At 38.5% G+C, this 27,394-nt stretch overlaps 3 protein-coding genes across 11 annotated transcripts; all 3 read left to right on the plus strand.

Moving 5' to 3' along the window:
- The first annotated feature begins 33 nt into the window (after positions 1-33).
- On the plus strand, positions 34-11,362 carry slmapb (sarcolemma associated protein b). 6 transcript variants are annotated; one of them, XM_056383902.1, is made up of 11 exons: positions 46-171; positions 2,206-2,654; positions 2,975-3,034; positions 5,148-5,276; positions 5,365-5,439; positions 5,582-5,884; positions 6,301-6,571; positions 6,743-6,914; positions 9,147-9,281; positions 9,745-9,832; positions 10,235-11,362. In XM_056383902.1, the coding sequence occupies exons 3-10, from the start codon at positions 2,983-2,985 to the stop codon at positions 9,826-9,828; spliced, it is 1,221 nt and encodes a 406-aa protein (XP_056239877.1). In that variant the 5' UTR covers positions 46-171; positions 2,206-2,654; positions 2,975-2,982; the 3' UTR covers positions 9,829-9,832; positions 10,235-11,362. The 6 variants fall into 6 exon arrangements, with proteins under 6 accessions (XP_056239879.1, XP_056239877.1, XP_056239880.1 ...); XM_056383903.1 differs by lacking the exon at positions 46-171 and adding an exon at positions 248-358 and having other exon boundaries at positions 2,579-2,654; XM_056383904.1 differs by lacking the exon at positions 2,206-2,654 and having other exon boundaries at positions 34-171.
- A 548-nt stretch (positions 11,363-11,910) lies between these two features.
- On the plus strand, positions 11,911-21,276 carry abhd6b (abhydrolase domain containing 6, acylglycerol lipase b). 3 transcript variants are annotated; one of them, XM_056383909.1, is made up of 10 exons: positions 11,911-13,231; positions 13,699-14,059; positions 15,974-16,109; positions 16,361-16,517; positions 17,775-17,888; positions 17,993-18,125; positions 19,122-19,279; positions 19,436-19,490; positions 19,575-19,675; positions 20,785-21,276. In XM_056383909.1, the coding sequence occupies exons 2-10, from the start codon at positions 14,047-14,049 to the stop codon at positions 20,962-20,964; spliced, it is 1,047 nt and encodes a 348-aa protein (XP_056239884.1). In that variant the 5' UTR covers positions 11,911-13,231; positions 13,699-14,046; the 3' UTR covers positions 20,965-21,276. The 3 variants fall into 3 exon arrangements, with proteins under 3 accessions (XP_056239884.1, XP_056239885.1, XP_056239886.1); XM_056383910.1 differs by having other exon boundaries at positions 11,911-14,059; XM_056383911.1 differs by lacking the exons at positions 11,911-13,231; positions 13,699-14,059 and adding an exon at positions 15,044-15,690 and having other exon boundaries at positions 20,785-21,273.
- A 25-nt stretch (positions 21,277-21,301) lies between these two features.
- Positions 21,302-26,376, plus strand: kctd6b (potassium channel tetramerization domain containing 6b). 2 transcript variants are annotated; one of them, XM_056383912.1, is made up of 3 exons: positions 21,302-21,438; positions 22,865-22,957; positions 23,583-26,376. In XM_056383912.1, exons 2-3 carry the CDS (start codon positions 22,931-22,933, stop codon positions 24,267-24,269), a joined length of 714 nt encoding a protein of 237 aa, XP_056239887.1. In that variant the 5' UTR covers positions 21,302-21,438; positions 22,865-22,930; the 3' UTR covers positions 24,270-26,376. The 2 variants fall into 2 exon arrangements, with proteins under 2 accessions (XP_056239887.1, XP_056239888.1); XM_056383913.1 differs by lacking the exon at positions 22,865-22,957 and having other exon boundaries at positions 21,318-21,438.
- Positions 26,377-27,394: the final 1,018 nt, after the last annotated feature.

Raw genomic sequence — 27,394 nt, forward strand, 5'->3', positions numbered from 1 at the left:
CAGTCGAAGTCAGCAGAAGCAGGAAAAGAAAGAGTCAAATCCAAACCGAGGAAGTTTAGTTGTCGGACATCTGGCGTGTTGGTTTTAACGAAGAGGAAAACCTTTGCAGTGATGTCCACACCTCCTCCCTACAACAACATACGATCTAAGCATCACTTCTGGTTGACTCCTGTGAGTAACTACACGAACCGCTAGCATGACACGTAAGGACTGAAAGGCACACCCACCACACTGATTAGGCAACTTTCAGAGAAGTTTTCCACTGGAAGGAGCAACACACTACTGCTTCCTTGACTGTAGTGTGTGGGTCTGCGTCTGCAGCTTCACATGGCGTCCCCAAAGTGCAGCTAAGTCAAAGGTAGTTAACTTTAGCTAATGTTAACTGACAAATACACACCTCCAATTTATAATTAGCCAAGGCGAGTTAGCCATTACGGCCAATTAACAAAAACATAATCATATTCGGGAGTTGTTTGTTGGTAAGTTACGGCAGCTGAAACACCTTTTCTAAATGTTTAGATACATGTTGCTCTGTAACTCACTATTAAATACATTTTAGAGTAATATTAGGTAACGACCGTTAACGTTAGCTAACGTCAACTGATAACACCTCCAGTTTACAATTAGCCAATGCTAGTTAGCCATTACAGCCAATTAACACTAATATAACCGTACTTCAGAGTTGTTGAGTGGTGGGAATCAGCTTGCTTCTTTAACAACCCAACTAAATAAACAGTGCCACTGTGATGAAGATCTAGATAACTTAAGTTGATAGATAACACTAGTTGAGATAAATTCTAAATACTATATATGCCAATGCCACTGGTGTCTGCCTAAGTAAATTTTCTTTGGGCTTTCATGGTACCATAACATGTAGTGAAAGCATATAATCATTTTAATATATAATTTTACTTAATTTAGTTAGAATTTCTGTTGCAGAGCTTTATGATAGAGAGGTCAGTGAATCTTCCACCTATAAAATGTCTTTAAAATCGGTGTATGTGGGTTTACCCTTCACTTGTCTGTCTTGTGAACATTTATTGTGAGTTTGTTAAGAATCTTAATCACCTTAACTGATGATAGGCTGTTCAGGCTGAGTAGAGGGTTAGAATGGTTGATTATTGACTCAATAAATGTCAATGATTTGCAACTTGATATCTTAAACCTTTACCTCATTATCAACTTGCTCAACCGAAGTTAATGTCTCAGGCTAGAATCTGGCCACACAGCAAAATGCAAAGTCATTAAGATAGGTCTCCTCTTGACACAGACTGATTTGCACTTTTTGAGTATAGTATGGCATTTTTTCAATTATTTTATCAATGTATATTAAGTATGCGCTGATCTGGAAAAACAGTTCACTTGAGAGCTGTTCATACCTCGTACCATTGAGCCTGTAGCATTAGTATTTTGATTATGACACATATCATCATTCATGATATGGGACTGCACAGCATTAAATAAGAAGGTGAGCTGGTGTCAGAAAAATCAGTCAGCTTTTGTAGCTCACAGTGTAAGATGAAATTAAGTTGAAAAATCTTAAATTAAAGGTGAGTGTCCTCTAAAACATGCCTCACCCTTTTTAAACCTGCATCAGACTTGCAAGTCTGTGTGTGAAAAGGGGATTTAAATATCACTTTGAAAATTAATCATCAGCTAGTTACATAATTTATTAATTATTTTTTGTCATTTTTCAAGCAGAAAAAGGTAAATTGCTGGTTCTGGCCTCTTAGTGTAAGGATTTAAAGCTTTGCTTTGTTATATCTGTTGGTTTTGGACTGTTTGTTGAATACAAAGGGATATTTGAAAACATCTCTTTGTGCTAACCAATTTTCCACTATTCTCTGACATTTTATAGCCCAATCAAGAAAATAATCAATAGATTAATCAATAATGAAATCAATCATTAGTTGCAACCCTACATATTTTTCAATATAGGCCACTGTTTTCTTTCATTATCTAGGCTAAGCGTGGCATTTTATAGTGCAATACAAATAAGTTAAACAATATACAGTTTGTCCCTGTATTAGTTAACTATAACTTCAGGATGACATGTTGATCTAACCTTGACGGCCAGTTAATCGTCAATTTAAAAAGAGAAAAGAGCGGCCTAGACTAGAGGGCAAAACAAAGGAGGAGGTGGATGCAGCACATACATGACACACATTCCCACACTAGCTGTCCCTCTTCTATGTCGTCCTGTAGATCTTTACATCAGTACCAACCGGCCAGAGAGCAGCTCAGATCCCTGAACAAAACCTCTCTGTGTCAGTATGCAGCTGCAGCTTCCGAGATGCCCTACTCGGATGCATGACCTAGTGTTGAGGGGCTGTGGACTTCAGCCTCAAAATAGGGGGGTCAAGTTTTTTAAGACATTGATCTGAGTTACCTTTAGTGTAGCATTTTAACCACACTCCAAGTATTTGTGCATTTATTTCAAGCAGTTGTTTGTCTTTACTGGCTTCAGTCCAACGATATAGCAGGCAGGTCTTGTACACAGTGTTTGTCATCCCCTCGGTGCCCCCCTCCCCTTTCACTGCTTGGACTGCTCCATTTCGCATCTGAAAATATCTGATAGTTGGAGAAGAGTTCTTCATGTCAGGGACTGCTGTAGCCTCAGCACAAAGAGTACTGTAGCTCCTGGATCACATAAGGTAATATTTCCTGCTAAGTTTTATTTTTAACCTTTTATTAGCACATTTTCTGTGACCTAGTTCTAAAAGGAAAATTTTCAGCAGCTATGCAGATGCCTCTTCCAGAAGTACTTGTTTTGTTTTCTCAGATGAGCATGCATTTTTGTGTTTACCTTTCAAAAATGACTCAGATTCTTAACAAATAACGACAGTAATAGTCATGATCATTTTAGTTAAGGTATATATCCAAAATATATATTATTTGGCAACATTAGCTCTTGATTTGTTGTTATGTATGTGTTGTCTATTCACATGATTTTTTTTTTTTTTTTTTTTTACAGTTAAGCAAATGGACGAGAAAGAGTTGAGTGATCCCCTGAATAATGTATCACTGATTAAAGGTAAACAAACTATTATTATTCTTTTTTTAAATGGACAGACAGAATTGAAGTGAATGACTTGACATTGTTTTGCTCTTGAAATGGCTCTTACCTGACACAGCATATCTTACTAACTGACAGTGTGAGGAGAGAAAAAAGCATGAGTCACAGTTGAAACGAGTGTCTGGACCTGTGAAGACAGTTTGGCTTTGGAGCTTACAGTGCTATAGATGGCCTTGTTTTAGAGGGTGATTTCTCTAGTGTCAACAGCTTATTAGAAGATGGAATCTCTTTACACAGAGGGCACATCAGCTGACTAATGTGTGTTAGCTGTGACATTTAAGGACACTGATCAAATAAAATCCAGGGGATAATGAAGTGAGTGCAATACAGAGAACATAAAAATCAACTGTGTATGACTCAGACAGTATCTGCAAGCATGTTAGTGAATGAATCAATTTTGCATGATGAATGAATTTGTAATGCTACACTGCACAGTACATAGGGAGCACAAAGCAAACAGTGTCCTCACGACAACAGTAGCTCAGTCATTTGATGAGGGTATCTCTCAGTTTCTGTCACATACAGCACATTTTGGAGGTGTTTGTGGCTGAGACTCAATATCACCTCCCAGCCATTTGATTAGCAGTTTTATAGAGACTCATTGAATACTGGAGACCTTCAGTGCGAGCAGCGCTAACCCTCGGAATGCTGTCACATTCATTGGGAAGGAAACCGACAGCAGGAAAGATGGACCATGATGGCTCTAGCCTTCAGCACTTGAGCTAAAAAAAGACATTCTCCTACAATTTTTTCTGTCGTCACTTGAGGCAGTGTGATGCTCAATATCCTCAACTAGTCAGAGAGGTATTTTTACCCAAAGACTAATCGCATTATCACTTTGTCAGGTGTCATTCTGTGACACTAAGACATGATGGCTCTAATAACTTATGTTACTAAAGATAACACGTTGGATGCCCTCATCTGAGGTGCTCTTTTCAGAGGACATTCTTCTTTCACACAAACTGGACTGAGATGGTTCTACTTACAGGGAGCCCACTCACATTCTGAGTCTCACTCATGCATATGCATGCATCAAGGAACACACAACCTCATACACACATGCAGGACATAGCACTGCCCGCCCATCCTTTGTCTGGCACACAGCTGGGTGGTCATGTGTTTGAGTCAGAGGGTGCCACCAGCCTCCAGCAGTCGCTTCATACCCGTTAATTTTAGTGGCATTTATCAATGCCATCTGGTGGCACTATTAAACAATTCAATTTATTTTAGTTGTATAGTGCCAGATCACAACAGAAGTTATAAACAGTATGTGAGTGTGTGTGTTTGTACAGTGTCTTTATTCAGCCAAGTGTGCTAGACGCAGTGAAATCACAGTTTGCAAAACAAATGCAGCATTTCATGGCAGCCTCACTCCTCTAATGTGTCCATTTATGGTGCACATGCGTGACCTGTCTCAACTGTTTTTTTTTTGTTTTGTTTTTTCTGCCTCTGCCAAATGCTCAGTCTGAGATGAGGTCATCTCTTTTCCTAGCCATGGTAGATTAGGGGATCAAGATATTCAGTGGGCTTTTGCAAAGACCAAGTATTTGTGGAGCTTGTTTCCTCTTCTAGGAAACACAACAGACCCCTGGCAACCCTGGCAAGTCCATTCCCTTTGTGTATTGTTTACAGTAACTTGCTGTTAACAAGCAATGCAGACGTGCTAGAGACTCATATGTCACTGGGGTAATGGACAATTTGGAAGGAAAGCGTGGATAAAAAATGCAGATAATGCAGTTGTGTCTATTTCTGGGTTGGTAATTAGTTTATGTAATAGGCCTATTTTAATATCTTGGGAAATCATCTAACATGCCAGCCCTGGTTAAATATTTGGGACTGAAGCAAAATTAATATAGTGGAACTCTGAGTTATCCTTCTATTTTTATAGTATTGAATTGCCATCATTATTGCCTGATGTATCATGGTTTAAACTTTACTTTCTAATGTTTCTGTATGCACTCCAGTGATTTGGTAGGAAGTTAATCTCTGCTCTTTCAGCTAGATACTCTCATGTTAGGAGAATGGATCTTCTAGCTTGGGTAATCATTTTTGTTCTGTATTTCATTCTCAGATGATCTGACAAGGTCAAACATGGGGTCCTCTGGTGACTCAGAAAAAATTATCCAGCGTTTGAATGATGAACTTCGAGAAGCCCAGGACGTAGCTAATACTGAGAAACACAAATGCATGGAACTACAAGGTAACATTCTGTTCTCTCCACTTTACCCACAAATACATGAGATAAATGAATAAATAAAATAATAAATAAACGCGATTATATTTTGCAGGTATCCTGGAGGAAGAGAGAAAAGAAAATAAACAACAAGCTGATGAATCTGCAAAACAGATAAAGCTTCTTCAAGGTATATTTCTGTGTTGTATGAAGCCACCTGCTCTTGCTTACAACTGATGGATTGGAGAGTAAACTGGCTGAATTGTACCGCTATCTTGTCCAAGTAAACATGTCAACACAAATAATTAAAATACTGACCCTGGTTCGGACAGGCCAGCTGCGGCAGCTCCAAGATGAAATGGGCATTCTCAGAGGGCAGATAGATGTTTCCTCCAGTTCACGCGACGAGCTACAAAGTGCACGTGATGAAGTGAAGTCACTGAAACGTGCCCTGGAGTCAGCCACTGCTGAGCGGGACCGTGATGTCTCTGCTATCCAGACTAACCTGGCAACCGTCTCGACGGATCTGGACAAGTGGCGTCAGACTGCCAACAAATACGAGCATGAGATTGACAACCTACAGCGTGACCTTCAGCAGCAGAGCAAGCAGTGGCAAAAAACTGCAGAGATACAAGGTACTACATGGTGCACGTACACATATTTATACCAACTATGAGGACAATAAAGTGATTGTATCACTGGTACAATAATTATGGTCATAGTGTTATTTAATTTAGTCATAAAGTGAAAGGTATTTTCCCTAGCTAGGAAGTTCTCTCAGTTTTTCTTAATATTTACAAATTACAAAACAATATGATTTGCCTAAATAGGATTAGATTGTGGGGTTGCCACTGTGAATGAGAGAGCTTTGTAGCTGCGTTCTCTGCTCAAGAAAATTGTTTAATGGCCACATGATTTGAAATATGTCTTCATGTACACTAGCCTGTTCAAGCTCAGAGAAAATGTTGAAAGATATTATTATAAACGTGATCATTTTCACTTTATCTGTAAGCTAATTAAGAACAGAGCATCTGCTTTTTTTCCCTCACAGCTAGTGAGCTGCAGTCCATGCAGGTGGAGTGTAATGGCCTTCAGAAGGAATGTTCTGTCCTGCGATCTGAGAAACAGGACATTGTGAATAAGCACCAGAAGGAAAGGAGCAGTCTGCAAAGTGAATGTGCTTCCCTCAGGGCTGAGAAGGAGGAACTCCTCAAGACTTACCAGAAAGACAAGGGCAACCTGCAGAGTGAATGTGCAGCACTGCGCTCTGAGAAAGAGGCAGTGCTGCAGAAGCAGCAGCAGCTGGAGAAGGACCTTTCCAGGTCAGTGAGCAATATTACCACAAATTCAGCTTCACCCCCACCTTTGTGCTCCGTCTGTCTCGTTTGCTTGACTCTGCTCCAACATCTTTTGCTCTACAGTGCATATATACATACTCCTATGTTTGTGATCCTCCACCTATTGAACTCAGTGTTGTTTTTTTTTACTAATAGTTCACGTGCCCAGAATGCTGAACTGAGCAACAGCCTCAAAGCCCTAGAGAGATCCCAGCAGGAGCTGGAGAAGAGGCTCGCATCCCTGCAGCTCCAGCACCAGCAGGATAGCACCAAGTTGCAAACCCAACTGGATGAGGCAGACAGTCGCAGCAAGGCTCTGCAGAGAGAGGTATGCTCTCAAAATAAAAGGATATTATCCTGAGTGAGCTAGGCCCTTATTTGACAAGCCTCTCACAATCACTTCTAAGAATTACATCTAATATCATCAATCTTAGACCTGACAGTTACTGAAGACCCGGTATATCATGGATGCTTTTCACTCACATTGTTCAATCCTGTTACCTGCTGGCGACATTATGGCTTGCACTTTACTTGGGCTTTCACACATAAATGAAGCCCGAAGTGATGTGTTAGGCTTGAAATCTATTTTATTCTATGTCCGCACGCAAGTACATGATTGTGTATTGATCTGTGAGTTGAGTCAAAACAATCCTGAGTGCACAGCGACTGAATGGATCCAGTGTAAACACTGCCAGAGGACTGCAGCTGCTGCTGGTTTGCTGCTGACCATACTGCTTTACACAGCTAATGTTGACAAGGTGTTACAGTATTTATGAAACTTCCTACATGCACTCTCAGTGAAGGGTAGAGGTTTTCCTTTGAGAGCAACATACAGAACCATCAAATGAAATGAACTTTTTTGTTTTGTTGAGGTTGCGGTATGGATTCACCAAAATACAGATGGATACAGTAATTTGATGCAGGAAAAACAAAATTAAATACAGAAAACAGCAACACTTGTATGACTACTCCCCCAAGATTAAAGGTCAAAAATACATTTAGAAAATGTATTTAGTGTACAGTAAAACAGATTGCAGATTTTGCTGTACATGTGTACTGTTCACACAGACTATTTAGCCACAACATAAGTGATCAAGTATGAATAACCTATATATATATATATATATATATATATATATATATATAATTTTTTTTTTTTTTTTTGATACAATGGTATCGCTCCATTTAGGGTTTATTCTTTTTTTGTGCTTGTATTATTCATTATTGCCTGACAGTAAGGCGTTCTAAGAAATCACCAAATAGTTTTAAAGTTTTTTCTTAATTTTTCTTACCATTGCTATTGGTGGTAAAATTGCTTAATTTGCATGGTAGTTGAGGACAAGAGGAAATTACTCATTTTTTCTAAGAAAGCTGATAAAATGCTGTTACTCCAATGCGTAAAACAGTACCAAGCAGGCCTAGGTGAAACTCAAAGCATTTTGGCTGAAATAGGACTGTCTTTCTCCTCAAAAACAATAAGTAAACGCCCTGATCCTTTATCTGTCCATTTGGCCCCTGGCTGCTGTTTCACTGGTATGTAGAGTCTTATGTTGTTTTTGTAATTTATTTGCCTGTATACATGATTTGATATCGTAGCCAAGCTTAAAATCAGTTCCAATGTCATAAGATTAAAGTTTAATTTACAAATGGTGGGCATTTAGGACTTGAGGCTATGTTGCCAAACATTTAGATGACTAACAGACGGACAGCAGATCTCTGTGGTCATCTACTCCAGTTTTCTTTTGCTGTTTTCAACACCTGGAGACTAAGTTAGACAACAGCTTTCTCTCATAAGCCTCTCATATAAAAGTGGGCTAAGTATGCGTCACTGGGTATTTTGAGCCAGTTAGGACTGATTTTCTATTTTGAGACAACTGATAAAGACAGACCCTGAACCAGTCGCCCTCTGTAATTTTCACCCAGCCCAGGAGAAAGAGGCAGCCAACACAGCTGAATGTTGAAGTCGACATAGCATTTACAATACTGACCACAGGTTCAAGCACTGGTTAATTTGCTGGAATAAGGACCTTACAAAATAAAGTGATACTATAAGATTTGGACTATTAAGCGGAAAGGGCAGCAACTTCAGTTTGAAAACATTTTCAACCACCCGCTTAGGAACGGCCCCCTTAGCTAGTGAGATAGTGATTCTAAACAAATCTGCCGCACCATTTACATGACTATGAAATGAATTCAAAGCAGCCTGCTGGCTGGATGGGGATCACTCGCTGCTCTGACACTGTGACAAGATGGGCAGTGATATATAGAAGAAAGCAGAGATGAAGTCATTTTTGACCACAAGTCATTCATCCCAAAGTGGTGTTGCACTTTAGTCATTGAATGAAAGTGGAAACTGAGAGGTCTTACGGTTGTCTTTATGAAGGGTACACTACGCTCACCCTGATTAGCTAAATGTATACAAAATTCAGCAGTATGCTGCTGGGCAGGACGTTCAGCAGTACCCAGATTAACAATACATTACAATGAAGTAACTGATGAATCTATGTGTTTAGTTTAAATTGATTTTTTTATAATAATAGTAACATGATTTGCTTTGCAGTATGAGGAGGCTAAGACAGAGCTGTCAGACCTAAAGGAAAAGTATGAGAAGACTGAGCAGGAGAAACAGTTGCTCACAGATGAACTTGAGGGATGCAAAGCCAACATGAAGGAATTACAGGAGAAAGGAACAAAGGTGAGTGATTATCTAACACTCAACACAAACAAAAATACATCGTTTGACAAATTATATATGCAGAGTAGCATAAAGTGTAGAAATAATAACGGCACCATAGCTTTTGTTTTCATAGGAAGCAAACATCAGCAGTTGTATTGGTTTTGGGAGCTTGAAATTGCTTGCTTCAGATTTAGCAACATTGTTCTAAACGTGTTTTGATTTTGTGCAATGTCTTAAGGCGTAAAAGGTGAATCTTTATTGAGATTCACAATATTTTTTTAACCTCAGCACACCTGCTCCCTTCTACTCATCCACTGTCTTTTACTGTTGCTTTTAGACATTGACATGTGTGACATTGAGATTTGTATACGCATCAATTATAGACACAGACTACTGACTGAGGAGTTTATTAATAAAGCTACGCCCAACTAAAGTATGTCCCATTGCAGTTGATTACTATAATATCCCTTCCCTTCTGTAGACATCCCTATTGCTGCCTGTTCAAGCCATAGTCATCGGCCTTATCCTGGCTTTGCTGTATTGGTGCTTCGGCGCATTGTGGTAGTAAGGTACACATTACTCCTGTCAAGTCGGCCTACATCTTTCATTCTCATCAGTGTCTTTTAGATCATTGCATGACCTAATCAGGTTTTCCTCATTTCCCAGAATGCCTTCCTCTGGGGAAACTTCAAAAATTAACGTCTCAGAAATCTAACCTCTCTAATCATACAGTTCCAACATCTGACATCTGTTTGTCTTGTCTGGATGGCTAATGCTTAACAACTGTTTCTCTCAGTTGGCCTGGATGGGCTTATCTCTATCTTGAAAGAGCTGTTTTTAACTTGTGTTCTCTGTGTACTGCATTGGTCTCAATGGCAAACTCCCCCCTGTCAAAGCTTTGGCAATCCTTGGACGGGCAGTTTCATGTGGTGATGCTCATGTTTCCATTTCTGTGTCACCACTTGTTTCAGAAACCGTGGATGATCTGGGGACCTGTGGTTGCTGTGGCTCTAACAGCTGTGACTGCTGCTGTGCTCTTCAGGACCTGAGGGCAACTCATTCAAACAAACACAAATAAATCCGTATTTGTCATCAGATTTGTCCGCACTGAAACTGAAAAACTTGCCCCCTTATCATATCTGCACTATTAATTAGGAGGGCTCATACTTAACACTGTTTAGTTTTAAAGATGCTCTATTTTAGATGGCAGAGAAGTTAATAAAAGAATGTCAGTTCTGTGTGCAAATGAATATGTTTGTTTGTATGTCTGTTCTGTGAAGCAGGGGTCATGTCATGTGGGTCATTTCTTTTCGGTTGCTATTTTGACTTATTGTCCATTAATGAATGTAAAGATACTCTTCACACTAAATTAATTCTAAATATATATGAGGATATTTTGGGGGTTTGAACCTTCCTAAATGTAACACATCTCTGTAATTGTCAGAATAATAAATATTATCACAATAATGTAGCCCCTAATCGAGTGCAAGTTGAATGCCCTAGATATATAACAATACATCAGTGGATGGTTGTGGCGGGCACCGCTAAGTAGGAATTTATATTGTAGTTTCTCAACAGAGCGTCATTAACAGAATCACAGCAACTCGCCCTGAGAGCCATTTCCATCACTGACAGGATCTTGTTCAGAACTGCACTATCCATCTCTTGTGTGTTTGTCTTCTACTTTCCTTCGGCCTTCTGCTTTTCATTGAATATGCATGATGATAAAATATTGAATTTATTTAGGACACTTTTTTGTGTCTGCACTAGTTGCCAGCCTCTCAAATTCAGTTGACATCTCAGCATTGCCTACTATTTCTGAACAGAGGAGGATAAAACGAAGAATTTATTACCCAACCTAACTTATTACCCAACATTGAAAACATGGACAAGGTTAAGTTAGGTGCAAGAGACAAATTATTGAACATGGCAATCAAATATAGACTGTGCAATATAACACAACACTACATTATTTAAATGCATGGTATTCTGTGATATTGTGTCGCATCTTACCAGTAGCGACCACAGGAAACTGGTGTGATACTTTAAATGTCATGGTTTTTGAAACTGATATTACACTCATCTGAACTTGTAAACAAGCCCAAACATTGATTTCGTATTCATTCAGTTTTCTATTGGTTAAATGTTTGCATGCATTATGAGTTTGGGAAAAATCTCAAATGTTATCATTGAATATATCTACTAAGTTGCTGTGTTTATGGTAATTTTGACTTTGTTTGATTCCCTGTAAATAAGTACAAAATCTATGTATTTTGTAAAGAGATGGAAAGGTATAGTTTCTTGGATTTAAAGTTTATGAATAATTGCTCTAAAATGTAAGAGTGACGTCAATTAAAGATCTTAAGCTCATAATTGCATGTTATAGTCATTGCATAAGCACAAAGTCACTGAAGCCACCAAGCTATGTTTAGATGAGGTTAGACCTCCTGTTACTGTAGGTTTTGCCTCTGAATCATCATATTGAGAACATTGTGACCTTGTATAGAGCAACACTCGCAGCATAGCTACAGTAAATCTAAGGTAAGTTGTGGGTATTGTCCACCCACATTATGACTTTTGTTAGTATATTAAGGAACAGGAAATGTATTTTGATAAATATTTTTGCTTCTACCCTCCAGACAAAATGATTTGTTATGTTAGTTCTCCCATCTCTTATCCCCTGTTTTGCAGATGATACTGAAAGAACCTTTTGATGCTGACAGCAGGGAGCACAGTGTTTTCCTCAAAGACAGATTTTCTCAAGTGAACACAGTGTGTACATCAGCTGGCAAACAATGGACCATGGAAGTGGACAGAGCAAATCCACAGTATACACAGTGGTACAGTGAACACATGCACTATGTGGCCAGACTTACTAGCATCCCGCAGTTTGACAAAATGAGAGAGAGTTTACGTCATCATTGGCTCTTTTAAAATGTTAAAGGGGCATGCCGGTCTTTTTTTTTTACTGCATGGCTAGTATGTTTGTTCAGAGCCCCCTCCCTCCACACTTTTGTGACATCAGAATTCAGCAGGCATTGTCTCATGAATTCAGTAACTTTCCAAAATCAATGATTTGACATTCACCCCCAGTTCACGCAGGGATTGGTCGGCTGTGCAGAGGTGTGAAAGGAGGCAGGGTCGGTACTCTGTTTTTCATTCTTCACTCATCTATTTCTGTCCCTGACTGAAACACCCCTTACTTGTTTAAACAATATTGCATATTCTCCTTCCCTGTGGTAGCTGGCTTTTTAATCCATCTTCAAGTTTGGAACAAATGTAAACATTTGAATTTCGATGTGATTGAACGACACATCTTATGATCTAGAACTGTTTGAGCATAACCCAACCCTTACTTCTTCTGTGGCTCTAGGGGAGGTTTCTTAAGTTGACTGGCATGATGGGAATTGTAGGATCCTAGGGAGTAAAAGTGAGGATATCTCAGTCTCTGCTGCCTCAATTTTCACAGTCCATTTTTAAATATCTCTTATTAGAACCCAACTATGTGGAAGTGCAGCACTAAATCACTGGACTACCTCTGTAAGTGGGTGGAGGTGTGATGTAATATCAAACAAGCACAACTTGATCCACGGACTTAATGTGAGTGGCTGTTACCTCTCCTGGAAGATTACAAGGTTAAGCAGTCAGTGCAGTTACACCCTTTCAGATGGCTGACCACATTGACTGTAAATCTATGAAAGACTATGCATATTTCTCAACAGGGCAAGATGTCCTGGCTAAATGTCAAATTTTCAAGTCATAGCTCCATAGGAAACCATTGCTGCTGTGTGGATGAGTAGTCCACACCTGATCCACATTTTGCTGTTGCCACATTGGCCCTAACATTTCTGCTCTGCAGGTTTAGCTGTGTCAAGGATCCCTCTCAGGGTACATACCAGGATGATGTGGCTAATGTGACGTGAGGTTCTCTCTCAGACAACCTGGGGAATACACTGTGCATTTGACATGTGAGCAGATTGAGGACAGCCCCTGTAGAAAACCCAAAACTGAGAATCATTCCCATGCAAGGCGAGCCTCTCTGCAGAGTTGTCATGTCCATTTGTTCTGCTCTAGTTTGTATGTAGGTCATCGGTAGTAGCCCAGAGATGCAGCAGAATAGCAGCCGCACACTCTTTTACATGATATTTACAGAGTGTTGGGCTTCATATAGCTCTAATTTACATTCTGATTAATGCTGAAGTCCTGACTACCTGCAGTAATAAGCCAATTTTTCCAAATCACGACACAGTGAAGAGCTTTGATCTGTGGTATGAAATTGAAATAGGCTGCTCAAACGTTAATCTATGTACAGTATGTATTAACAGTTATTTCTTAAACTGAGAGAAGAGAAAAAACAAAGGCATATATATTCCATTTGTATAGTTCATATGTATTTATTCTCATTTATTTATTATTCTGTTTTTCTTTTTGGGAGGGGCCAGAGTGCCCATTACAGGTCGGGAGTGCGCGCCTACTGGGGATGGAGAAGAAATGACTGAAAGGGACAAAAAGGGGGAAAAAAAGGTACAGAAAGACCCCAGAAAAAGCTTCCTCCCTTGAGTGTCTGGGAGCAGTTCATGTTGGAAGACAGGGTCTTGTGACCTGGTGGTCAGCCTCCTCCGAAGGGGCTGTCTGCAGCATGACCACTGTAGCGGCCCTGTGCAGCCCTGAAGCAGACGTGATGACGCCTCACAGTCAGCGGATGTCATGACACCCAGTGGTCTGTGCAAAAAAAGCCCTCAGATCTTCACTACTGACTGCAGGAAGCGGGGGACACTCAGTCATGACACCCAGTGGTAAGTTTTGGACCTGAAGCTTTAACTTGAAACCGGATGTGAGAGGTGTCTGATTTGGCTCACCTCAGCCTGTTTCAGTCTGGGGATTTTTTAAACTAACAGACAAACTGTCAAAGTTCCTCAAGTGTGACTCAAAGGCACTGTGAAACACTGCTCTTAAATTTGGAACTGCATACAGACATTTATTCATTTGCTTTTGCCCAAAGCAAATAAGAATGAAAATGAAAAAATTACATTTTAATTTTAATTTTATAGAATGTTTCTAGAGCATGACTGGTGTTTATTCTCTCTCTGTTCAAGAACCCAGAGTGGGGACCCAGTCAGTAACAATGGACAGCATTATATTATACTCACTTTCAACGATAATATAGCCAATAATACATTTTCTCCCAATTTTAAAGTTATTCTTTAGACATCAGACATTTACAGTATTATCCAGAATCCAGAAGTCTTTAGTGAGAGGAAGTCAAAACCATGATTTACCACCTTTTTTCTCTTTGCTATCCGACATCGAACACTCACACCACACTCTGTCATTTATGCTTGATGCTGACAAGTAAAAACTGATACTAACACAGTAGTGGCCCATGACCGGAAAACCAAATTTATCAAGATGAACTGAAATAAAACTTGTGAGATTGTGCTGCAGGGAATATTGGTACAGACTACGGCTGCAACTATTTATGCAATTTATTTTCTCAATTGGTTGTTTAATCATTTGGTCTGTAAAACATCAGATGACAGTGAAAATGCCTGATAGAGCTCATGGTCACAACAACGAAAGCACAACTCCAAATTTTTCATTTTACAGCAAAAGTAAGACCAAAGCAAAACAGTAAATTGTCACATTTGAGAACCTGGAACAATAAAATGTTTGGCATTTGTGTTTGAAAAAAGACTTAAATGATTACTCAGTTATCTAAATAGTTGCTTGATTAATTGTCTGCTCAACCAATAAAATGTATTGTGTAACTGGTGCACCTTACAGACATAATGTATCTGGTATTTTAATCTTGACTAGCTATGAAGTTATGCTCATGAAGAGGTAAATGAATTTTACATCTGTAGTCTGATTTTCCTCCATTTCCTTTCATGAGCCATTAAACATATGAGGCTGTAACTTTGGACAGAAAACATGCAATAACACACATCAGTAAAATTCCTTACTGTGTTCACTTTACTGACTCAGTCTGGTAAAGGTGTTTAGTCCAAGTTACAATAATGTTATACAAAAAGATCTGCTATCAACTGCTGTGTAAAGGTTATTGCTGAGAGTTTTGACTGCATACTGCCTGGACTGGGAAGCAAAGTCTGGTTTGTACGTTCACTTTAAAAGATTGACCGGATACTGTAGTGGCCCGGTTTTACCCAGTGATGAGTAATAATCAATGGGTTTATCCAGAGCAAACATAATCTGTCGGGACTAGCTGCACTTCACAGGGACTGTTTTTTTATGTCAAATTTCAGAGAGATAAGTCAACTATTCATACTTTCCACACATGAGCGATACCTGCATGTAAACTAAAGTGTCTGCATGCAGCAAAACTAATCAACAGAATCACAGTTTAACCAGCGGTCACATGTGTTCGTCTGTGACGGGATAAACAACAAGGACAAAAATCATTTGATAAGTAAGTTTTAACATTTTTGAAAATGTGTCATGGGATAAAACAAACACGATGTCATTACTTCAGCTGTGCACAAGTAACATCATATTATTATTGTTTGCAACATGACTTTACATGCACATTGATAAAGACAGAATTTGTGATCTGTTTTTCTATATGCTCTAAGTTATTTTATTTCTCAACAAAACATTGTAATGATGTTGAACGCTGACTTTGCCACTCCCCCAACATGTTATCTTGATAATACTGCATGTTTGTAATGTGTGTGTTTTTTGTATTATTTTAGGCGAGGCAGCCATGGCAGCTGATCTAGACGTGGTGAACCTGTTTATCATTGCTGGGGGAACACTGGCTATTCCCATTCTGGCCTTTGTTGCCTCCTTCCTTCTCTGGCCCTCAGCTCTCATTAAAGTTTATTACTGGTAAGGCAGATAATTGTGATGTCCTGTAAACTGCATTTCACGTCATGTCGGTTTTATTATATAGAGCCCAAAATCATACCTTTGCCTCAGCATGGAACTCAATGTATTCCAGCAGTCCCCTAAAAAAAGTCAATGTTGGCGAGACATGCTCATAAAGATTTGCATCCAAGCCCATTATCACTGTGCCCAAATGTAAATTCCAGTGAAGTCATGTCCTGATTGTCAGCTCAGATATCCCTGCTCCTCGACAGGTACTGGAGGAGGACGCTGGGCCTGCAGGTACGCTACGCAGACTGTGGTGGTTATCGCTTCTGTTACTCATACAGAGGAAAGCCTGGGATGAGACCTTCCATTTTAATGCTGCATGGCTTCTCTGCTCACAAAGACACATGGCTCACTGTTGTCAAGGTCAGGGTAACACTGAACATTACAGGATGTTGCTTTGAACTTGAGGGACAACCACTCAGCTGATTTCCCCTGAATAGAGATGTTTGTTTTAAATTTCAAACTAATAAAAAAAAGAACAGTGGTGGTGCACACAATCACAGCATGTTAAATCTCTATAATAATGTAAAGCAAATTTACCCTGTGCAGAAATAGTTTTAGGTCAATCATTTTGAGGACATACATAAGGATTCACAGAAAGGTCATTGGAATTTGACTCTTGTAAGCAACTGTAACACCTAATACTGAAATGTAGTCACCAATGAATACTTTGTGTTGAAATGTAAACACCACTGAATATCTAGCATTGAAATATTTTACTCTGAGTAAACTTTTATCTCAATTTGCGTGGTTTGAGTTTTCCTCTCTGACATGTCCAGCTAATTTCAAGGGATGTCCTTTATTTATTTATTGAGATAGAAGTGTCACATATTAAATGGATCTGTATTCATGTTGCTCAAAATGGTCATTTTCAGATTAAAAAATTCCGACTGCTAAGTATGAGCAGTCAGACCTCCTTACAATCAGGTAAATCAGGTTGCTCTTTCAGTCACAATTCAAGAAAAACAAGCTCAGTTGAGCGACTGGAAACCTAGAATTATCACTGAAAGCTGCAACTCCGCTCAGCTTTATAGAGCTTTAAAAGTTAGTTTCAACTCATAGTTTAGCTGTCCGGCCAGCAACTTTAATATTTTGGTTCACTCTCACTGGTCTCAAAGTGTTGTTTTCGGCCGCAGCAGACATTTGTATCAGAGAAAAATCTCTAAGAAGCCACTGTACACTACTTGCTCAGCACCAAATACCAGACAGACACAGTTAGATTGTAGCTAGTGAACATAGTGGAGCATTTTGCAGCTACAGAGTCAGATATTTCCTAAAGGAGTTGGGTGAGACTTAAAAAAAAAGAGCTAAAAAGACTGATTACTTAACATTCACCAGGTGGCCACAAACGTGGCTCCAAATGAATGCTAATGTTGCTGTGTATCTGCCGAATATGTAAATAAGAAACTGTATGCTAATAGGTTTGATATACCAACCTAACAGGTGATGATATGTCACTGTTGTGTTCACAACTTGTTGTGCAGACCCAAGTGGCTAAAAAATTTGTCATTGCACGTTTAAATTTCACAATTAAGATGAGATTCAGATTATTACAGCCTTTCTTGGCTTCCAAACATATGAATGGTTTTAAGATGTACTTTGTCTCTTCTACTGCTCTAGTATCTACCAAAACATCTGCACCTTGTGTGTGTGGACATGCCTGGCCACCAGGGAACAACACGCACCAACACAGAGGATTATTCAATTCAGGGGCAGGTCAGAAGGATCCATCAGGTACACTGAACAGAGAGAGTTACTGTATGAAATATATGTATTATGTATGTCAGGTCCCTAAATCATTCCCTTGAAATTTTATTTTTGTGCCTCATTCTTCTCAGTTTGTGGAAACCATTCGCTTGAACAGGAAACCTTTCCATCTGGTGGGAACCTCCATGGGAGGAAATGTAGCCGGGGTTTACGCGGCCTGCTATCCCTCAGAAATCTGTAGCATGACTCTCATTTGCCCAGACGGTCAGTCACTGTATGTGCGTGTTTAAAGCTGTAATAGAGAGGTGCGGATTCAACTTTATGGTCATTTTAGAGGCTGCAACTTTTGGTGTTGTTGAGTTGTATTGCATTATAGGGGCCAGTGTTTCTATTATTTTATCTACCTTATTTATATCACTGAGGGTGAGTTAAATAAGAGAAACACCTCTCTGTATAATAAAATACAGTTCAACAGAACTTTAAACTACAACCTTCAAAATGATCACACAGTTGAATCTACATGAATCTAAAACAATTTAATGAAAACTGAATATTATAACCTTCATGAAAGAAAATTTATTAGACTTTATTATTAGTTTTAGTTATGTGTACATAATAAATTGCCAACTGAGTATAATTGCAATTAAAATTTTGGACATGAAGCCAATAAAAACACATTCTCTTGATAAATTAAATATGTTGAGTTTAAACCATTGCATTACATTTGCTAACATTAAACTCATCTAAAAATGTCTAAATAATCAGGCCCCTGAGGTGCTCAGTGACCTGGTGATTCCTCTCAGGGTTTCTGGCTCAAGAACACGAGGTGTATCCACCAGGAATTGTAAGGTGCCCTTTTGTAAATCCTCATTTGGACATACAGCTCAGAACTCGATCATGACTGAGATCATTTTAAACTATCAGTCATGTAGTCATACATGATCTGGTGGTTGTCGCCTTATAGTACTTTTATGGTATCATTTTGTTTTGTGCATTGTTTGTGCCTTGTGCTGTTGTGTATGTTTTTTATTGTTGAGTATTGTGTATTTCAAAGGCCCATCTAGGGACATGCATTACAACTTAGCTTAAGTTATAAACACTGGGTTATGTGCCATTGGTTCATGCTATATATTGTGACATGACATGACAATAATAACGCATGCACATGCAAACACACTCTAAATTATTCCACCTTTCCTTTGTAGCTTTAAATTTTGTTTTATTTTTATTTATATGAGTGCACATCATTTTAATCTGCAGGTATAAGACATCCATGTGAGACCAAATTTGACAACCATCTGCAGGACCTGGAGCACAGCAATTACACATTAAACATCCCGCTGATCCCCACTACACCCGAAGAGATGGAGGACATGTTCAGACTTTGTTCCCACGTTCGCTTCAAAATCCCTCAGCAGGTCAGTTCCACACATGAAATTGAAAGCATTAGGAATTTCACAATGGATCATAATCATAAAATGTGTTTATGATCACCAAAAAAGGTACAGAATAATATTCATCTTGCTCAATATTTTCAAAGTTTGGTTGTTTAAATGTGTTTTTTTTTTGTTTAGATTCTTCAAGGATTGGTAGATGTTCGGGAGCCTCACAACACATTTTACCAAGAAGGTTAGTTCACTGGTATGAAAAAAAAGGAGGATTTCCCATGTAAGCAGAGTGTAGTCCATGTAATTTTGTTTCTTTTTTTATTAGTGTTTATGGAGATTGTTGGTGAGAAATCAAGATATGCCTTACAGGATCACTTACACTTGATCACTGCACCTTTACAAGTGATATGGGGCAAACAAGACCAGGTAACTATGATGTTCAGTGGTGTAGCAGATAAATCTAGGCCTTGTACATACAGTATGTACCACCTAAAATCTTAGCATATTTCAGCATGTTTTCTCAACATGATTACGGTGTGAAGTTTTTACTATGAAGAACATTGCAGTTTTTAGGTCTTCATTATGACTCAAAAGGGGAAAGTCATGTTACTCAACACTGAGAAGGGATTACTAGACTCAATGACAAAAGACAGTTGCTCAAATCAGGTTCTGTTGCAGAATTAAGGTACAATTGTGTCAGACAAGTGTTAGCTCAGCCTGTTGCAACATATAAGTAGCATAATGAAATTTAAAGGCACAATCCATACAAAAATGTATCCCCAGCATTAAAACTGAAAACAGGACTAGATCCTGCTACACACTACACTCAGAGTGACTGACTAGATTTAACACAGGATGTAATGTTAAATAATAACTATGCTATTGAATTTTCCTGATGCTGCTGAAGATTTATTTGTATTGGTTATTTTTGTAAAGACAATAGTGCAGTTCATCATAACCTGCTAGTAAACAGACATCTTAAGATACAGTCACAAGAACTTATAACTGTATCGTATAATACATATAATGTACAGTAAAACACACTTCTTGATGTTATTGTTGCTAGTCTCACTTCAATGTAAACTGATGCAAAGTTCTGCATGAAATGAATTTTAGTAGCCACTTTAAGAGTTGAGCTTGTTGGACTTCCTCAGTAACATTAGAAGATTGTGATGATGGATCTGCAGCTGATAATAATAATAATGATACAAGGGCACTTCACATAAATCACCCTGAAGCGGTGCTAGCAAGTTGTGTTCACAGAGCTTCTATATCTTATTTGCAGATTAAAACAAACAAACTTAAGGTTTTCATGTAACATCCAGGCTTTCTGAAGGCCCTCCCCATGTGGGCCCTATTTGGGTACTGCTTCTAAACTAACCCTAAGATTCATGTGCCTGTGTACCAACTTGTAACCTGAAAGTGGTGGCTCAGGTTTCTCTAGCTGCTCAGTTAATGTCTGAATAGAGAAACTTCAGTCTCATACCTACAGTACATACAGAGATGATAATTATCTAATATATTATCTGTTATAGGTGGTGGATGTCTCTGGAGCTACAGTCATTGCAGAGGTGTTGCCTGGATCCCGAGTGGACCTGCTGGAGAACTGTGGCCACTCTGTGGTGATGGAGAGGCCCAGTCGGACGGCCAAACTCATCCTGGAGTTCATTGTTTTGCAGCAAGATGCCAGGGGTGGCACCAAGAAATCTTCCTGAACAAAAGACTTTTAATAATTTTCTTCTGTTGTAATGCTTCATGTGTTCCGTATGCTTGACCTTCATATGAGCACAGATGTCCACACTTGTAAAAAAAAAAATATATATATATATATATATATATATATTTAAGGCAGTAGGCAAGGTTTATTTAGTAGTATTCTAACATTTCTTAGAAACGGCATTTTATTTACAATGTAATCTGGATCATGATAATAAAAGTCCCATGCATGTATCTGTGTGCAGATGTGTGAATGGTTGTATTCATGCAGAGGTGCCTGTGGTTGCAGCAGGACCTCCTCCCATCCTCCTCCTCCTCCTTGTATGCGCAGTTTTGCTGCAGCCTGGAGCCGAGCACAGCTGCCCGGTGCGACCAGCGGCAAACATCAATAACTATCTGACTGCACCGGTAAATGCCAACTGCAGGCCGCTGTTACAGGACAAAACAAGTCGAGTAGGCAAGGAAGAAGACAGGTACGGCTTTCTTTTCAAGTCTACTTTACTTCCAGGTAGTCTAATTAAGACCCCGGTGTTTACCTTAGTAGGAACAGGAGCTAACGTTAATGGCTCAGGCTACTAGCCAGTTTAGCATGCTAGTTAGCAAGCGAGTAGCAATCAGCTAGCAGTCCACGATAAACATTTTTGTGTGATGCTCACGTTGTATTTAGCGCGACATACCCCAGTGCATCCAAGCTGGATTTACCACTTAATAACGTCGATCTTTAAAACTGCATTTTGTCGCTTGCGGTAGCAGCTCGTTAGACAGTTTCACAGAGAGTGAAATGTATTGAGGCTGGAAGCTACTTTGAACAGTGGCTATCAAACAAACATAAGCTGGCATGAATTGGATGGTTCAGTCGCGCTGCTGCTGTCTGACTAACTCTGAAAATCTAAGTCAGTGGGTTTATGTTCACTCAGTAGAGCCAGGTTTCATTTTCACTACAGAGGAAGTATTTATGGTTTCTGCTCCTGACCGATGAACGTGCGCACTCACACACAGTTTATTCTTAACCGTAGAAACAAAAGTTGACAAAATAATCTAATTTAGTAGCTATTCTGAAGCTTTCAATCACAGCACATTTTCTTCAGCACCAGATAGTTTGTTAGTTGTAATGGAAATTCAGATGGTCAATTTTTTTTTCTGAGCACACAAAGTAAAACTGTTGATCTGTTAATTTCAAATCTACAAAAAAGTAATCATTTTCGGTTTTGATGTTTTTTGGACTGGTGTTACGTTAAAAAAAGATGTATCAATAATGAAAGTAATCAATTGTTGTAGCTCTATCTTTGGTTCGATTCAAAGTGTAAAGTTTTTCATTTTAAATGTAATATGACTGAAAGTTCCCAAAAGGCTTCTGTGCATGCATGAGGAAAATGTATTTTCATTATCAGTTAATCAGCTAGTGACTTTCTCAATTAACCATTTTGTCAATAAAATTTAAAAAATTTTAAAAATGCCTGTGAAAATTTCCCAGAGCAGAATGTGATGTCTTCATATCTCTTGTTTTTTTCTGACCAATATTCAGTTTTTTCTCTGCATAAAGCTTCAAATTTGAGAAGCTGGAACTAACAGATGTTGGCCCTTTTGCTTAAAGAAACGACCAACAATTATTTGATTATCAAAATAGTTGCCAACATTGAATTTTGCGGCTCTAATGAGATAACTCACACCACATGACTGGGAATAACAAATGTTTGGATACAGTATGTTTATTAAACCCACAAAGCAAGCAACACCCTCTCAGTAAACCGGCTCCCAGGTAGAACATTACTCATGTAAAACACACCACGTTACCACAAGCTCTTATCTGTTCTGGAAAACACATGATTTGACCATGACCCTCATTTTCTGCATAATTTAGTAAGAGCTCATGTTAATGTGAGTGTTTTTTTTTCACAGGTGAGACTGAAACCATATCTGTTCCCTTTTTATTTTGGTTCTGACCAAGTGGGTATTGTTCTACAAATGGATAATGGAGACTGGGGCCATAGGGTAAGAGATGGATAGATAGAGATATCTCCTGAAATATAAGTTTTGGACAGAATACAAAACTGACACATATGATATTAACAGTACAGCAGTGACTCTTGGATTTTGGGCATGTCCACAGTGGACATACAAGCGTACCCTCATCTCCACTGCAGGCTGCAGAATCTTTTAAACTATAGCTATATATTTTCTATATAACCTACTGGGGGTCCAGGAGTAATGATGTAAAATTTTGAATTGTATGAGCATTACCCTAAAATCTATTGAAATTGTTTTAAGGATGTAGGATGTAGTCATTCTTTTGAATGGTGTTGTGTATAAAGAGGGGTGTTTCTTATATTTAATATATTTTTATATTTAATATCTAATATTTTTCTCATTCATTTAAATATTATCGACATAATATTAAAAACTTCTCACTTAAATGCAACACAGTTCAACAACACAGCAACAACGACAGCAGGGCTGTTGTATTAGACTGTTTAACTTCTAGCCAGTTGTAGCTGATTATTTGGCAGGTGAAATTCACACTGTTAATGTTATTGTCTACAGCTGCAGTATTTAAACTGACTCACTTTAGCTTCAGAAAAACATGTTGTTTACTTGTTTCTGCTCCTTTTTGCCCTAGATGACTACTCCTGTTACCTTGAACGTGGGAGGCCACCTGTACACCACCAGTTTATCCACCCTACAACGTTACCCAGACTCCATGCTGGGCGCCATGTTCAGGGGAGATTTCCCCACAACTCGCGACTCCCAAGGGAATTATTTCATCGATCGTGATGGAACACTTTTCCGGTACATCCTGAACTTCCTGCGGACGTCCGAGCTCACCCTCCCCGTGGATTTCACAGAGACAGACCTCCTGAGGAAAGAGGCGGATTTCTACCAGATTGAACCTTTGATCCAGTGCCTTAGCGATCCAAAGCCGCTGTACCCTCCAGACATCTTCGAGCAGGTCGTGGAGCTCTCTAGCACTCGGAAACTGTCGAAATATTCAAACCCAGTCGCTGTTATTATCACACAGCTAACCATTACTACGAAGGTTCACGCCCTGCTGGAAGGTATTTCCAACAACTTCACCAAGTGGAACAAACACATGATGGACACTAGAGACTGCCAGGTGTCGTTCACATTCGGACCATGTGACTATCACCAAGAGGTGTCCTTAAGGGTTCACCTCATGGACTACATCATGAAACAAGGCTTCACCATCAGGAACACGCGTGTGCATCACATGAGTGAGCGTGCAAACGAGAACACAGTGGAGCATCACTGGACTTTCTGCAGACCAGCTCACAAAGTTGAAGACTGAGTAAGCACAATTGTGGGTGACATTTGTCTTTTTATATTACACAAATCATCATCAAAAAAGAACAAATTGACCTCCGTTTCAGTAATGTATCGCTAATAATGATTTTTTTTCTTATTTTGATGAATGTGTTACAGTGTACAAACTTCAAAGTCCAGACAGTTAATATAAATACAGTGTTATCGTGGTATAACACTTTCTTTTCTGTGTTACATATTTGATATTTCTTGAAAAATGTTTAATCCTTTGAGGTTATAAAACAAAGACAATTTTTTTTTTTTTTTATGAAGTAGAGAGACCCTGTAGTTATGATTTTATTAATTTAGGGACACTATATTATACCCCAATGATGGTAAAAATGGGGGTACATTGATTTTTACAGGAATAATTGTGATTTAGTGTGCTTCCAATAACTACAACTGTTTATCTCAAAGTCAGTAATAAAGTGATTGTGAACACGTATCCATGAATTTAAGTGTAGACCACAATTGGATGAAAAAAGTAAAAAAGAGATTATAAAAGATGTCTTGGTCACAGCTTAAGCCACATTCTGGACTAGAGACAAAAAGAGAGTTTTGGATCCCAAGGAGTCAGGAGTGTACTTTTTAAAAATAATGATAATAAATTATAATTGTCTTTAGCCCAATAACCTTCTGGTGAGTTGACAGTAGATCTTAAACTTAGTCTTTTAGCTCTTTATTATCTCAAGTACGGTACTATTTCTAAAGACCCTAGTAGTTGATGCATGTGTCTGACGGTCTTGTATATGTATATGTATTTGCTGTGTGTGCTTTGCAGTATGATGTCATACTGTTACACTTTAGAGCTCATATCAATAGTGATGTGTTTGGTCATCCCAGCCAAAATAAACCCATTTGTGTATTTGTCATTAAATTTTTCTTTATAGTTTAATTTTTCACCTTAACTCTGTGACATTTTGTGCTAGAGCTCATATGGTGTTGCAGTTATTCTAACATCCAACGGCTGCGAAGCACTTTACAACTGTATGTACCCAAGTTCACAAAAATGTTGAGAGCTACTTTTTAATCACAATCTGTGTGAATAACACAACGCACTGAAAAAAAAACCACTACACGTAGATCAACAGGGAGAGTGACAAAAGCTTCTCTGGGTTAATCTAGTCCAGATTCTACCCGTCTAAGTATAAAGGTTTTTGATATAGACTTATGTTGTCAGGACAGAGAACACAATCAAATCATCCCTTTTTTGCTTTCATTAAAAACAATAAAGGATTCAGAAAGAAAGTGGGTTTCAAATGGCATTAAGCAATTAATTGGATGTCTGACACATTTTCACAACCATAAGTGGTGCAAATTGGTTGCTCAGTATTGTAAATTATTTTTCACTTCAACAGCAGAATTGGCAGAAATCGGAAGCTAATTTAGCATCGTCAGAATAATGCAGCAAATGCTTTTACAACGGGGAGCAAAATCTCTTCTGGCAAAGTTACATAAGTAACATTTATAATGGTGATACAAATGAAGAGCTCTGTCTTACATGTGCCGTGCTGCCAGTCGGACTACCTCCTACCACTTACTTTCTGCTGTAAAGCACAAATTAAAGATGGCTGCTAATGTTGTCTTCAATATTGTTTTGTGCTAGAAAACTAATTTCTTTGAGTAAATTAAATGCTGGGAACAAAATGTTTTTGTAATTGCAGTTTTAATAATTAATTGGGTAAAAATGAATGTGTTTATGAGAGTACTTATTGCAAAGCACTGAAAGAATTTGCCAACGGTGTTGAACTACTTTCTCACACACTTACTGTTTATATGTTTTTTTCTTTTGTATGCCAGTGCAACTCTACAGCACTATTTGATTTCCACCTAGTGACCTACTTTGTAGATTATTTATTGAATTTCAGTAGAGAAGGCATTAGACTTGGCATGCTAGACATGAGCCCCCACCGCCCATCAAAAGCTGTTTAAAAGAAATTTGAGATGGGTAATTCCTGAAAAATAAAATAAAAAAAAAGAAACAAAACAATTCCTTCCAACCTTTTTGTAGTTTGTTGTCTTTAATAAAACACCTTGATGATTTGATTATATATCATTAATGCAATCCTTAAATAAATTATATAAATCCTATGGATGCTGGGCCACAATCTCGACAGTTTTTGATGTGAGAATTCATGTCCAAAGTTGATTTCGACACACAGTTCATCAATCAATACATTGATTTAGCCTTGCATCACTTCTCAGTAATTGGCAGGACTTTATAGACAAAAAGCTTTCAAACAGAAACATCCAATTTCAGCAATTCAACATTGACCACAAAGATTATATTTTGCTGTGTCAGTACTGAACCAGTGGCCATTTATTTATATACAAACTTTCAAGGAAGCCAGGCTATGGTGACCGTAATTCCTATCTCATTTAAACACACCTATATTATTTCTGTCGTGTTACTTATGCAGAAAAAAGGCCACAATGTCTCTGGAACACCTATTATTATTTATTACTATTATTTATTATTATATATTATATTATTATTATTTAAAATTCTGTTTTTATAAAAAAATGTAATCAGTTTTATGACTATTATAATGCAAATATTTCACTAATTTGTGCACAGAAAAAATTATAATATCAAAATTATTAACGTTATGTGACATTTAAACCCTTGTTTAGCTGTATCTTTTACATTAATCTTACAGTGTTAGTGGTTTAATAATTAAACCACAACGCATACATTTCATCACATTATCTCCATTATCTGCAATACACAAACACACACACGCACACACACACACACACACACACACACACACACACACACACACACACACACACACACACACACACACACACACACACACACACACACACACACACACTCACACACACCCGGATGTTATGCTGTATTCACTGAATGTCGGCAATTAGTATTAAGTAAAGCACCCCTTATTTCTGCTTGGCTAACCTTGTAAACACCACACCACACACAAAAACAGCCTAAACTGCGTATTTGTAGCAGTTCCTTACCAAGTCAAATCAGACACAAACAAGTAGTGTATATCTCTGATAAAGGTAGCCAGATCCGGCGTGTTAATATAAATACTGGATTTTATTTTGATGTAACATGACATGTATGTTTAATTTCATCGG

The sequence above is a fragment of the Seriola aureovittata genome, chromosome 9, assembly GCF_021018895.1.
Source record: "Seriola aureovittata isolate HTS-2021-v1 ecotype China chromosome 9, ASM2101889v1, whole genome shotgun sequence".
Classification (NCBI taxonomy): Eukaryota; Metazoa; Chordata; class Actinopteri; order Carangiformes; family Carangidae; genus Seriola; species Seriola aureovittata.